The sequence below is a fragment of the Lolium perenne genome, chromosome 7 (assembly GCF_019359855.2).
Source record: "Lolium perenne isolate Kyuss_39 chromosome 7, Kyuss_2.0, whole genome shotgun sequence".
Taxonomy (NCBI): Eukaryota; Viridiplantae; Streptophyta; class Magnoliopsida; order Poales; family Poaceae; genus Lolium; species Lolium perenne.
In genome coordinates, this window is record NC_067250.2 from 220,214,164 (window position 1) to 220,228,279 (window position 14,116).

Here is a 14,116-nt window from a genome sequence, read left to right on the forward strand (position 1 = left end):
ATTATGTCAAACCAGGTGTAAAAGTGATAGCTTTAGAAAACCTAATGCAAACTAAAGCAAATGTTAACCCACCTAGTGCAAAGAACAATCTCTCAACAGCCATGTAAAATTACGAGTCAGCAACCATATGTAGTCCATTTTATATTCTTCCCTTTCTAGTATACGTACTTATCACTTTTGACTAGACGACGCGTAAGAACACAAAATAAATAGGAGTATGATTAAGAAGCGCATTTTGACTTAACCATGACGAAAATACCCTTCGCCGGACCGGGGAGTCTAGCTGCCGGCCGGACGATACCTAGTGCCCGGCCGTCTCGGGAAGATTGTCGCGTCCGAGATCGTAAGGGGCTGAGAAGCCGTCCGATCCTCCCCCGTTATCGCATATCCACCGTCCAATCTCTGCCGCCGGCAAAGCCACGGCTCACTGTACTGTTCCCGCCATCGCGGCATGTCAAGCAGTCGCCGCCGAAAACAAATCAAAAAAAAAATCAGTTTTTTCTTACAATCTGCTCCTCCTTCGTCTCCAACCTTCTCAATCCAATCAAATCGGAGGGAGTCGAGCTCGCCGGCCTATAAATACCCCAAGCCGGCCTCGGCCGGCTCGAAGGAGGAAATTTTCCAGTTCCCGATGCCCCCGCCGCCGTCGCAAACTGGGAAGGAGTGGGAGGAGGGGACGGGCGAGAGCTCGTCGCCGCCCAGGTCCTCGAGCGGCCACCACGACCTGCGGCACAGCATATTCGAGCGCCTGGCCGGCAAACAGGGGGAGTCTGATCCTTCGTCGTTCTGGGTCAAGCTCTGCGCGCACTTCGACAGGCTGCCGGAGAGGTACCTGACAGACTTGAGTGTGGGTAAGGCCGAGGACGTGCTGCTCCACCGGAGGGTCCTCGACGAGGTCCAGAACGGCAACCTCCCCGTCTTCGAAGCTCGCTTCATAGAGGTACCCACCCGGTTTTGGCTTCAAAGCTAGCAAATTCCTCCCAAATCCAATATACGCCCTGGATGAATAGGCTTGTGCACAAATCCTTAGAATTGAGGTGCATACTCCTCAAAAAAAGAACCGAGGTGCAGTGTAGTATCTTGTGCTATTCAGTTTAGAATCGAGGTGATCACAGTTAATTGGTTGAATTGGTATAACATATTTGTGTTACTATATTTCACATCTTTGTTGCTATACCTTGGTGTTTGACCAGTATCTTCAAGTTCAACCGAAATCCGAGAGTACCTATCCTGACTGTGATGATCCAACACAAAGGTTATTACTAGAAGACCTCACTTTGGAGAGGATACATGTCGCCGACACCACAGTCTCTATGTCTTCCCCATCAAGGTCTCAAATCGTACCAAGACCATCCTTAGTATCATTAAAATCATATCACAACTGTCCATCATATCGTTGCTTTTTATTTTTTGTGCTACCTCTGCCCATATAAGGATGTCGCAAGTTTGTCTAAATTTAGATGTATCTAGACATCCGAATTTAGAAAAATCTCCGACATCTCACTTCCAATTGCCATATTCCTTTTTTTTTAATTCGAGATTAGTTGCTACAAGTTGTCTTTCCTCCAATAAAGCATACTCCCCAACTGCTCCAGCTTACGTGTATACTTGCTTGTTTTGTGACTTTTAGTTAAACTGGCCTCCCAATTTTCCACAGGGATTCAGGACCTATCCTTGTTCATGAGATCATCTTCTCTTCCTTCGACAAGCCCAAGCTCCTTATGCGGGTAATGCCAATATTTTCTATAGAATTTTCTTAATATCCAATTTCACATAGCTTTCTTTTCATATCTTCCATGTGAAGTTTCTTATGAGATAGATTTGTTCAACAGCTAACTTCATTGCTATCTGAAGTCGGACTCAATATTCGTGAAGCTCATGTTTACTCCACAACTGATGGCTTTTGTTTGGATGTTTTTGTTGTTGATGGGTGGGACACAGAGGTAAACTTTTAGCACGGATATATGAAGGGCTGGATTGTTTACAACTTCCTGCGCAGATTATCTTTATGCGGTGCATAGGATTTGAATATATTATCTCCAGAAATAATTAGATAAACATGCCGGTTTGCGGTGCCGCTGGCTGCAACTACTACATGCTTACATTTCTCAGACGTATAACATATTATTCTCTATAATTAGATTATCTTATATATGTCATCTTGCAATTGTACATGCAGGAGACAGGTGCGTTGATCGCAACAATCAAGGAAAATTTAAAACAAAAAAATGTATGATGCCCTTTTTCCACTTAACTACAATTAATGATGTATTTTGTGCAAAACATATCTGCACCTTCGGTTCAGATGCCATCTCTAACATTTCCTTCCACATCGAGTTAAATGATCCCCATGTAAACATGCAGGGAGCAACATCTAACTCAGCAAGTACTTCATCCTCGGGGAAAATACTTGAGCTACGACAACAGGTTGGAGATTGTGAAGTCGACTGGAGCATGCTAACAATGACGGAAAAGATTGGGTCTGCGTCTTATGCGGACTTGTAAGAACTGTTTGACACTTACTTGAAGTACCCATTATGCCAATTCACTGCTTGCTTGACCAGTGTATCCCTGTGGTCTCTGTAGACATATCTCTATGCACTCTAGCATCAGAACAGAAAAGTTGACATTTATCATGAAGCCACCTAACAAATACTCAGTCCTATCTATATGAATGGTAGACGCCTGCCTTTTCCTCTGGGCCGGCCCATAGTGCGGGGTAGAGGGGTGCTCGCCCCGGGCCCTCAACAGTTAGGGCCCTAATCCAAGATTTGTTTGCACACTTACTACACTTATATTCATACTTTTTAGGCAGTAAAGTTTGGAATAATTCTAGAAAATATAGAAGGTTGAAGTTATAGCTTAACGTGCCTATATTTCGACTTCTTCTCAAATGTGCAGAACAACACTGGCCCTCTTAATTTTTTCCTCTGATTATTTCTATTTCTCGCAAACAATACACATGTACACAAGTAGCTACTGGTAGAAATAAGAATCATGGTATATAGTTCGTGCGATCAATAGAAATAAATAGTTTCAAGTGTCTTCACCAATATTCTGAAGAGCACGGATCTTTCAAATGAAAATATTATTTAGTTTGTTATTGCATTACCTTAATATTTATCTTGTTGAATAATAATTTTTTAAATTTTTTTGTGTGTGTGACCAACTGGTGAAGCTTAACTGAGATTGTTAAGGGATCTAAAACACCAATCATGCTTAAACTTTAAGTAAGATATATATAAATTTAACATAAATGGATATCTTTAAGGATTTTTTCAGAGTAGGGGGACCATTGCCCCCTGCCCTAGAAAAGCTTAGCTACTATGAACAAGGGGTTATTGGTGTCGGTTCGCCTAGGGCCCTCGAAATCTTTGGACCGGCCCTGCTTTTCTTCTAAAAAAATCCATGAATATCATGAACCTACATTTGCCCTAGGTAGGCAAAGCCACACAACAGTTAACTTATCCAACATATCTCATTCATGTTCTGTTTCACAGATATAGAGGAACATATGCTGGTTATGATGTTTGTATAAAGGTACTCAGAATCACACATTTCGACAGCCCTTCAGAAGTTGAGTTCTTGCAGCAAGCGCTCATTCTAAGGCAAGCTTTCTGCAGTCATTACTGATAATCCGTTATGTTTACTCTGACCGACTCAAGATATTTTTGGTTCAGGAGAGTTAATCACGAAAATATCCTTAAATTTTATGGGACATGCACAGGTCGTCCAAAGTGGTTTGGCATTGTAACAGGTACCATCAATAATGCCAAAAAGAATATTATGGATTGGAATAAACTCTGTACTAGTGATATAATTCTCGTGCACACACAGAGGTTATAAGTATGGTCTTCAGATAGGCTATAACTCTTTAGCCTGTTGCTGGAGTTTATTTTAGATTATCCATACTATCATGAAAATTGCATGATGCAGAATAAAACCATTATCAAGTTAAGATATGTGCTAATGCATTGCTTTGATTGTTTTGTGAGTCTAAGAATGTTATTAGGATTGTAACTTATGGGTGAGTCTGAAGTCAGTTTATGTACATCTTGGTCGTGTTTGTGATGCAACTTCTAATTGAAAAAAAAAAGTGAAAAATCCATTGCTTGAATTTTACACGAATTACTTCCATTTTTAATATGCATGAAACTATAATCATGTAGATTCTTTTTACGCCTCCTGTATTCTTAACCATATGACTTTTGTTGCTCCTGTCAAATCTGCCGATAGCTCACAACTTTTTTGTTTGATGGGCAGGAAAAACAGATGTTATTTTATTCTATTGAACTGTGTAATTGGATGTTGTCCCCCAAATCCCTTTCTGATAGTTTCTCTCTCCTGTATTCCTTCTTTGTAGAATTATGGGATATGCAATTATAGGGCCCTTTTTTTTAATTCAAGTAACTAGATTTCAGAGACTGTCACTACCTAGGTTCCCATGCACCGCCTAACAGACACTCCAGGGCCATATTGTGGCTACTGGACACCTGAGCAGTCACCTAGCCTATGTTTTAGAACACTGTGTGTTTTGTCTTAGACTCTTGTTTAATAAATATTTTTTGAATGAGTGTGTTTTTCAATTTCATCACAGCCCACTGTCTAGTAAGCTGAAGTTTTTCTTCTCGGATACACGAAGTGATGAGTCCAAACCTAGTAAGCTCACCTTTTCATTTGCGGTTGATTCTGTTTCTTTCAGAATACATGGCTGGAGGGAATTTATATGACTTTCTACACACGCAAAATGATGTTTTAGGCCTCCTTGTGATTCTAAAGACTGCTATCCAAATCTCAAAAGGAATGGAATATCTGCATCAGAATAGCATAATTCATAGAGATCTGAAGACTGCAAATATTCTCATAGGCCAAAATCAAGTATGCATACTTACTCAAACTTTTGAAGCTATTGGTCCTGAGAATCCGAGAGTCCATTTCTTCTGATTTTTTTCTTATATGTGATATAGAACCTGGAAAACATATTAAAAGCATTGCATGGTTCATTTGGTTTTTAGTCAGCGTGCGCTGCTTGCTGTATGATCATTCTTTGAACACATAAAGGTTACAATTTACATCTGGTAAACTAACAATGGCAGATGATGTTTTAAAGCTTGAATAAAATTTATAAGATCACAGAAAAAGGAAATCTGCATCCATTCAAAAAAATCAGTTACTTAAGAACTGAATATGATTTTTTTATCAACTATTCTTTGTCTTCTGTTAGAAAAATAACTTGTCCTTTAAAAGAATTGTCTTTTACAATGTAAATTTTGACTATTTTATGTCATAAAACTTAACTTTTGCGCTCCTAAGCATATAAAGTCTCCACCTTGTTGATGCTTGGATGGAAAAGTGACGATAAATATTTTTTAAATTGAATTCAACTTGCCTGCCTAGTCATTATCTATTAAATCTACTTCTGGAAATAGGTTGTGAAGATTGCAGACTTCGGTGTGGCTCGACTTGGTAGTCAGGAAGGACACATGACTGCTGAAACTGGAACTTACAGATGGATGGCACCCGAGGTAAGGTTGAATTATTTTTCCTTTTACCTTTTAGAATCTATTTTATTCAATTGTAAGAAGCTTTGAATGTTTAACATTTTAGTCTACTTGGTACTTTATTGTTATCTTCTGTGCCAAAACTCTCAACCAATCTTTTGCTTTCTCTTGATCTCTTATTTTTCTCATGGAAGCTCAATGGCTGGTTGAGTCACCTCCTCCCTGGAATGTAACCCGCCCCACGTTGCCTTGCTTTCAAATGTCTCATGGTTATAATAGACCTGTTGAGGTGCATTCACAAATACACGGTTCGGTGGTGGAGAGACCTATCAGATCCTAGTAGCAAATATATGGTTTAAAAATCGATAAGGGTTTATTGCTTCTGCAACTTGTCCACAGGGGTGTATGAATCAGCCAGTGATATTGTAATTGGGACATGCCAAACTTCATATGTTCCCCCATGCAGGCGCCAGAAGAATGGTTTTATGGACTCAGATTAAGAGGTTTCGGGTCAAACAGTGCAATTTGGACATGTAGAAAAACCTCTATTTGAACCATTGATGAACATGAGAAATCTACTTTAGTCACCAATTGAACGAATAAGTTCAAGGAGAAAATTGCAATTTTGAATCCATGCTTATGTGATCTGAGCTCATTTTTACGTGTGCTCCGGATATTTTTATTCACGAGAAGCTGATAGCTGTTGTTTATCTTAACAGATTATTAACCATATGCCTTATGATCACAAAGCAGATGTATTCAGCTTTGCTATTGTTCTATGGGAGTTAGTTACATTAAAGGTATGCCCTGGCGTCAAATCCATCTTGAGCTTACATCCGAGTTGTTGAATCTTCTTTGTTATATTGGTTAGAGGTAACTGTTTACTCCTCATTCCTCTATAGATCCCTTATGATAACATGACACCCTTGCAAGCCGTATTGGGAGTAAGGCAGGTACATCTATGCAGTCGGCCATCGCTGAATGAACTCAATTCTCATCTTTTGTTCAGACCTATTTCAGAGATCCTTGTCGTCTCTTCTTACCTCTGCTGACTTTCCAACAGGGATTACGCTTGGAGATCCCACCAGGCACGCACCCGGGATTGTCGGAACTGATTGAACAGTGCTGGGATGACGATCCTGACGAACGACCAGTTTTTGCGGAGATCACCGTCCAACTCGAGGAAATCCTACAAGAAGTTCAGGTAGAGCTAGAATTCCTTCAAACCAAAATTTGTATGAACAATTTATCTTGATTCGATCATTGTTTACTGCAGCCGCCCAAGGTAGCCCATCGACGTTCAAAAGGAAAAATGCAAAAGAAATATAGTGATAGAGCGAAAGAAAAAAACAGAGGACTATCCTAGTAGCTTGGGACATCTCCCCAGTTCCAAAAGGATGCCGTTGCGTGTGATAAGGGTTTGAATGCCTGGCAACGTGTAGTTCCTTTCCGGTCGAAGATGATGTATGTACAGGTATGCTGAAGCTGAAGAAAGCATCAAGGGCATCGTCTTGGGATAAAACGTGCTGGACTCTTTGTGTACATACGAAAGAATAAAAGGACCATGCGTATTATGGGGAGGAATTAAGAGCAGAAAGGGGATAAAATTTTGAGAAACCTTCTTCATGTTTGTGTATCAAACGTGTGACCGGCTTCCTTCACCGTGCTTACGCCGCCCTGGTCTATTGTGCACGCGACTTTTATTTCTTTTGCAGTTACAGTGAAAAATAATTCATTTTCCGGTAGTCGTGAATAACATTTCCAATATTCTATTCTCTGATGCTGGTTTCGTAGTACTAGTTCACCGGTGAAAACTTTGCTTGCGACTTTTATTTACAGATTTACTTTTATAAGTTATCTACCGCGTCAATGTGCAACAACCCGACCTTAGCTCAGTTGGTAGAGCGGAGGACTGTAGTGCTGCAGATAAATCCTTAGGTCACTGGTTCGAATCCGGTAGGTCGGATTAATTTTTCTTTTCCATAGTTTTTTTCCTTCCTCCGAATTGTTATCTACACTGAAAATGAACGAGAATATGCGAATGTTGTAACTTAACTGCAGCAGAAAGGTAGTCCCGTATCGAGCAATCCGATCAACAACTCAGGCATCTCCAGCAGCGTGACGCAAACGGACGCTGAGCAACCGTTTGTGTCCGCCGTGATCGGAAATACGTCTGGCACCACCTCTAGCGGGGCGACGCAAAGTGACCGGACCGTCCGCGAACAAAGGTATCACCTTGTTAAATTAGAGACTTGACGCATCTCCAGGCCGACGCATTTCAAATGTCTGAGATGTCCGATTATGTCCATTTGCGTCGGCCCACGGACGCCATGCAGTCCAGGACTACTGTTTATGTTGGGGTACCTCCAGCGGTGCGGAAGCATTTTTTTAGCGAAGACAGCGTCAAGATCATTAATGGCGTTTTACGTCCCGTCGAGGACTGCCGCCGACGATTAACTGTTCCCGCGCGACGACGACGGTCGTTCCCATGCATGCCCAATACATTGGCAAGTTTCGCCGGTGTTTCACGCGCACGGGAAACGACATGCGCGGCAACGCTGTTTCACGCCCCACCGTGGCTATATATGCTGGACACCGGCTAGGGTGACGGGCACACCTCAAGCTAAATCCTAGCATCCATCCATGGCCGATCACAACCTTAACATGTAGTTCAGATGTGCCGTCACGTCCACCCGGAGGAGGACGAGGAGCTACTCGCCGCCGGCGTTCAGGCCGAGCAGCTCGACCTGGAGGCGGCAGCGGAGGCGGGGGTGGAGGCAACAGAGCGCGCGGAAGGGCGCCTCGCGGCGGCCAAGGCGGAGATCGCCAACGACAGTGCCGAGCTCGCCGACGCTAGGGCGGCGCTCGCGGAGGCGCGGGCAACGATGGCAGCCCCTCCAGCGGCCCCACCAGCAGACGGTGTCATCCACGACATCACAGACGACGACGCCCCCATACCCAGCCGCTTCGAGTGCGTCAGCGACCATTTCGTTATGGTCGCGTCCTTCGAGACCCTGGCTCAGGCGGGACAAGGTGACAAATCTGCACGGCATGCGGAGTGCGCGAAGCGCTCGCGCTTCGACGGACGGCCAATAGTAGGCCGCGCAACTGCGAGTAACCGAGGCCGTGGTAGGCCGCGTGATAGCAAGTAGGTACGGCCGCTAATAGTAATGAAAAAATATTTTGCTTACCTAGTCACTGCCAACGATGCTCGGATCACCGAACACGGACACTTTCCGCGACCATCTGCGTCCACGGAGACGCAAACCTAACGCATATTTAGGTCAGGTTTGCGTCACCATGAACGGCCCAGTTACTTTGCGTCGTCCCGGAGGTTGTACCAGACGAATTTTTAGGCCCAGCGAATGCAAACGGTTGCTGTGCATCCCGCCGCTCGAGATGCCCTAACAGTTTCACTTTGTGTTGCCTACATTGCCAGGACGGGTGGAACATACGGGCGCAGCCTGAGAGGAGCCCAGAGCCGCCAAATAAATAAATAATAATAGTATAATACCGTTTAACAGGATATGGCATTCATTCATTTGACAATAGCTGGCGAATTAACCATTTGTACAATATTACAAAGTAAACACAACAAAATTGTAACGCACAATTGTCAAAGTGAATCAGGCGTCTTCTTAAAACAGAGTTAGAACTCACTCCACTGTCAACAAAAAAGAGCGAGACTTAAAAACCTTTTATACTAAAATAAAACAATGTGTGCTACCCCTCCTAGAAACTAAGAACCAGACCATACCTACCCATATTCCGCTGCCAAAATAGCACAAGCAGAGCATGATGTAATGTAACATTCTGCTGAACAGAACCACATGACAAGAGGTTTCTGTTCAAGTGCAAGCCTTGCTGTGGAAGGCAACCTTCGCTGACAAAGAAACAGTTTCCTCTTTGAATAAGCTGAGCCACACTGGATCAAGTTGAACAATAGACAAAGGATTCTAGAACTTTTCTTAAGACCCCCACAGACTTTGTAGCAGGAATGAAGGTAAGTGAGCCCATCCCAATGAAACGCATCCTTTCCAGGTTGTTGCTAATAGCAGTAGCCCAGAGGAACATAAGTTGGACAAAGTGAGTGATCCATGCCAGCAACCCATGAAAAGAAACAAGACTGTATCCTCCCAAGCGACGATTCTCACAAGGACAACGAAGGGCGGAACTCAACAACCGACGCTTCAAAACAGGACGATGAATTTGTTCAGGGATCTTATGTTGGTTTAACTGAGAGCAGAAGTGCCATAGAACAGACTAGAGCGAGCATTTGGACCGATGGTTGAACAGCAAATTATGAGCACTAAGCCAAGCAGACCAACAGGAACACAGGCCAAATGCCTGCGAAAAATTATTGTGAGAATCATAGCTTATTAAGAAAGAATAATTCAAACAAAATCTATTCCTGTGAGGATTTTACCCTTGTTTCCTTGTACTAATTTCTGAGGGAATATTTTAAGGAGATGGTTACCCCAAGCACAGAATGTTGATTCTTTCCTTCAAGACCACGATAAGACTAAATAACGAGCTGTAGTTCTTCAATATTCTTGACACTGAGACCACAACTCCAACGAAAACCACGAGCGATGCAATACAGGATCGTAACCAAAGGCCAGTACCATGACATGACTTTTACCATCAGAGGAGACACAGAACATGGATCCCAAATATAACTCAGACAGAAATAACGCAATCCACTGAAGCTCCCGAGGAACCGGTTACAAGCCAAATCCAGATAGGAACATTGGGTAAACCAAGCACTAGTAAACGAGTAACAAAAGCATCAAACTTCTCATAAGGGTACACAGCAGCAAAGCATTTGCTGCATTATGTAATATAAAGCAACCATACCACTAGTATTTTCCAATAGCTTTCATACCTGAGACAGAATCATCAAGATCAGTATTCATCACGGCTGCGACGATCATACGGTCCAGACCTGTCACGGCTGTATCTATCGCCACCGCCACCACCACTGCGGCTTCCTCCATCACGGCTTCCTCCATCACGGCTCCCAGAATAGCGATCACCACCACGGTCAGGCCCATAACGGCTGCTTCCATTGCTACCCCCATACCTATCATCTCTGCCACCATACCTGTCATCTCTGCCGCCATCCCTGCCACCATACCTGTCATCCCTGCTACTATACCTGTCATCCCTGCCACCATACCTGTCCCCACCATCGCCAGAAGGGCACTCCCTTGCAAAATGGCCAGGCTTGCCGCATTTGTAGCAATCACCACCACCACCACGACCCCCACCACGACCACCTCCAAAATCACGGCCACCACCACCATACCTGTCTCTATCTCCATCACGGTCCCTGCCTGAACCTTGAGGTTGTGCTCTTTCAACAGTAATATTCCTTCCATCCAGATCGATTCCATTCATACCCTCAACAGCTTCTTCCATGGACTTCTTGTCATCAAAAGTTACAAATCCAAAGCCACGTGATCGGCCAGAGAATTTGTCAAGAACCACCTGCAAACAGATACATGTGGTGGTACATGAGCAAGAGAACCCAGAAAGTGGTGTCAAACCACATCAACCACTGGCAAAAGTTAGAAACAGCAAAGTCAACAACCTATTAATATATGGTGCAAATACATAGCTTGATATCTAACACCACCATTCTGTATTTTTTTTTTTTTGAGATAATGTTAAATTCTTCACGCATAGAGCAGATCAGCAGATTTATAACTAAAGTGGCAAGGCAACAATGAATCCTGCTATACCATAACAGCATATGATCTACTACACTGTCGATTACCAATTACTAAAGATAAAGCAAAACTATTGCAGGTTCCTCTCTAATCTTCATGGACGAATTGACCAAATGGATATCTTAACCATAGAAATTGACAGACCAATTTTCTAAATGAACATCATGAATACTTTACCAAGAAAATATTCTAGGCGTTCAGTTGTCTACAAGAATCATGAATACATTCACCCACACAAGATGTTAGAATTTCAAACCCATATGAAAAGATAATCTTACCTTGGTCTCAGTAACACGACCGAATTTCCCAAACGCATCCTTGAGATCCACATCCGTAGTGTTCCACGAAAGGCTCCCGACGAAGCAACGGTAATCATCGGCGTCCGACATCTAGAAATGGCAGAACACAACGGTCAGTAGCTATAACAGTGCTGGCAGCAGCACGTGAAGGGGCTCAGCCTAGCTAGAAGTACCAGCGTTGACGATTAAGTTACTTGCGCAAACCACGGCCCAGGATTGATTTACCATGGAAAATAAGGCAGATCAAAATTTCAATGCAGGTAAAGTCACAAGATGGATAGAGTGGATGCAGACTGAACATTGTACGGGTAGATGTAACCTAGAAGAACGTCATGACGGAATTGGCGTGTTCTTGTATCCAAATTATTAACCTAATCTACCACTGCAAATTAAAATAAAATAAAATCCTCCGCCACGAAATCATCAGAGCAAGGTTGCCGTCAAGCCCCGAGAAATCCAGACCCAAAATCCACGCGAACCAACCGAGGGAATTGAACCGAAAAGGATAGCCGCCCAGATAACGACGAGGACTCGCGATGTCACGGGGGAAAACCTACTTATTACAGGATATAAATCGAAGAGACAGAACTAATTGGATCTGCGGCGGCGAAAAGCGCAGATCTAAGCCTAGAACCCTAGCAGCTAGCGAAACAGAAAGGATTGACGGAGCGAGTAGCGAGAAGAGACTCGGCGGATTACCTCGGGTTAGGTCTGGAGCTAGGTCGTCGGCCGCGAGAGGTTTTAGTTCGAATCTGTCTCGTCTTTTTTCCTTGGGCGAGAGGAAGAGATAAGCGGACGCCGGAGGTCAAGGGTTGGGGTCAATATGTAGGGACCCTATGCCGCGTTTACCAGCGACGCGCTCATATGGGCCGGCGGCCCACGAAGCGCGTGGTCTCTCTCCGAGTCCTATACGCTGGCCTGTTAGGTTTCCGGGTAGTACTCGATTTTGAAGCCCTACTCCTAGTTGAGTCCAACAGTTGTCTCAAATAAAAAGTTATAAGTCGAACAGATGTTGTGTTGTTTTAGGAAAACATATTTTACACTTTAATCTAAAGCAAAGTTTACGTTTTTTTTGACAAATCTGATCCTTGGCCAAAATAATGCCTCATCTAGCCACTCGGTGAAACTATTTCGTGATCTAACCTCGGGTTCGGCGCCAACGAGTATGGAGCTAGAATTATGCAAGTCGGCACCAAAGATTTTTGGAACAAAAGCCCTCAGAGGTTCGAAGAAAATGCTAGTGACGTCGGCGCAAGTGTGTGTGTGGCGCTGACCTAGCATCGGTGCCGAAGATCCTTGGTGTCGACCTGCACAAGTTTAGCTCCATCCTCATTGGTCTCAACTCCAGGAATCCGATTTCAAATAGTTTGGTCCCGAGGATCAGATGAGGCATTAGTTTTCCAAAGAACCAGATTTTCCAAAATAAAAAAAACTAATTTGTCTCTCCACCTGCTACGATCTCGGGTTTAACCAAAATTTCGGCTCGATTTTTTTGGTTTTTTTTCTTGAAAATCGATTTTAAGCATGGTAACCTGCATTGGCATGAAAATTTAGGAAACCGATAAATTCAGTCCAGTTAAAATCTAATAAACCAACTCACTTGAAAAAATATTAAACGTCACAAAAAGAAACACATAGTGATTGACATATCAACAAAAAAACAGCAGCTATGAACGAAATCGACAAAGAAGCACTAATCCTGGGGTTGCTATTCGGGAAGCTGTGGCACTCGTGGGCTCGTGGCCCTGTAGCTCATGAGTGACTAAAATAAAGGGTAGCTAACATTAGAGCAATGTGTTTCATTGTAGATATATGTAGATAAAGATGGTTGTAAACAACACCATATGACTTGGTAGGTAGCCGGTCTCTGATGAACAACACGAGTAGTTGCGTGAAGCGCTTTTCAAAAACCTAATTCTCTCTCTCCCGTTGACGAGGGTTCACCTCGACAAATGTTCGAGGTTATGGGTTTGGATTTTAGGAAAAGGCCATGATTGAGATTCCGGGAGCGAGATGACACATGACGTACCCAGGTTCACGTTTCCTCGGTGGAGGATCGCTACACTCTGCTAGCAATACAATATATGAATATAGATCTATTACAGGGAGCCGTCGTAGGCGCGATTGTATCTAATCTAGGTCTAATCTGCGGGTATGATATGCCATGATCTAACGAGTGCCCCTACCTGACTTTATATATGTAACCAGACTACAGTTTACAAGTGTCCTAGTCGACTCGGTGTTGGACTTTCCTTCTTTGAGCTTTTCTTGATTCGCGCGCCAGGCTTCTTGGGCTTTGACTGCTTATTGTATTATGCGTTTCACGGGCCTTTGACTTAACTGCACCCGGTATAGCAATAATGGGGACCTTATAGGGTATACCCATGTCAGTAGCCCCCGAGTGTCTAGGGAATTCGAAGACTTGCGTAGAGACTCAAGCATTTCGAATATCGCCTCTAAGTGTATTGATCGATCGAAGAATATCGAATCCATACTTGATGTTTACATAAATTGTGTTTGATGAAGTTGCGAAGTATTTTTCTATCGGGTGCGTGGCCAGCGCTCCCGATGGGAGTAGCCCCGA

At 43.4% G+C, this 14,116-nt stretch overlaps 2 protein-coding genes and 1 non-coding gene across 5 annotated transcripts; 2 read left to right on the forward strand and 1 right to left on the reverse strand.

The window, feature by feature from the left end:
• The first annotated feature begins 390 nt into the window (after nt 1-390).
• LOC127313575 (serine/threonine-protein kinase STY8) lies at nt 391-7,111 on the forward strand. Of its 2 annotated transcripts, XM_051344063.2 has the most exons (14): nt 431-940; nt 1,194-1,330; nt 1,658-1,727; nt 1,833-1,943; nt 2,180-2,230; nt 2,365-2,501; nt 3,501-3,608; nt 3,681-3,757; nt 4,703-4,878; nt 5,430-5,525; nt 6,221-6,301; nt 6,404-6,454; nt 6,565-6,705; nt 6,778-7,111. In XM_051344063.2, exons 1-14 carry the CDS (start codon nt 452-454, stop codon nt 6,865-6,867), a joined length of 1,815 nt encoding a protein of 604 aa, XP_051200023.1. In that variant the 5' UTR covers nt 431-451; the 3' UTR covers nt 6,868-7,111. The 2 variants fall into 2 exon arrangements, 1 of the variants encoding a protein (XP_051200023.1); XR_007859111.2 differs by lacking the exon at nt 6,778-7,111 and having other exon boundaries at nt 391-940; nt 6,255-6,301; nt 6,565-6,652.
• Nucleotides 7,112-7,382: 271 nt separating this feature from the next.
• Nucleotides 7,383-7,467, forward strand: TRNAY-GUA (transfer RNA tyrosine (anticodon GUA)). The gene is given in 2 exon segments: nt 7,383-7,419; nt 7,432-7,467. It is a non-coding gene; the product is annotated as a tRNA-Tyr (tRNA).
• Nucleotides 7,468-10,164: 2,697 nt separating this feature from the next.
• Nucleotides 10,165-12,368, reverse strand: LOC127313579 (glycine-rich RNA-binding protein RZ1A). Of its 2 annotated transcripts, XM_051344066.2 has the most exons (4): nt 12,232-12,368; nt 11,512-11,622; nt 10,387-10,991; nt 10,165-10,267 (listed from the first exon to the last, which is right to left on the reverse strand). In XM_051344066.2, exons 2-3 carry the CDS (start codon nt 11,620-11,622, stop codon nt 10,407-10,409), a joined length of 696 nt encoding a protein of 231 aa, XP_051200026.1. In that variant the 5' UTR covers nt 12,232-12,368; the 3' UTR covers nt 10,165-10,267; nt 10,387-10,406. The 2 variants fall into 2 exon arrangements, with proteins under 2 accessions (XP_051200026.1, XP_051200025.1); XM_051344065.2 differs by having other exon boundaries at nt 10,165-10,991; nt 12,232-12,367.
• Between the last annotated feature and the right edge of the window lie 1,748 nt (nt 12,369-14,116).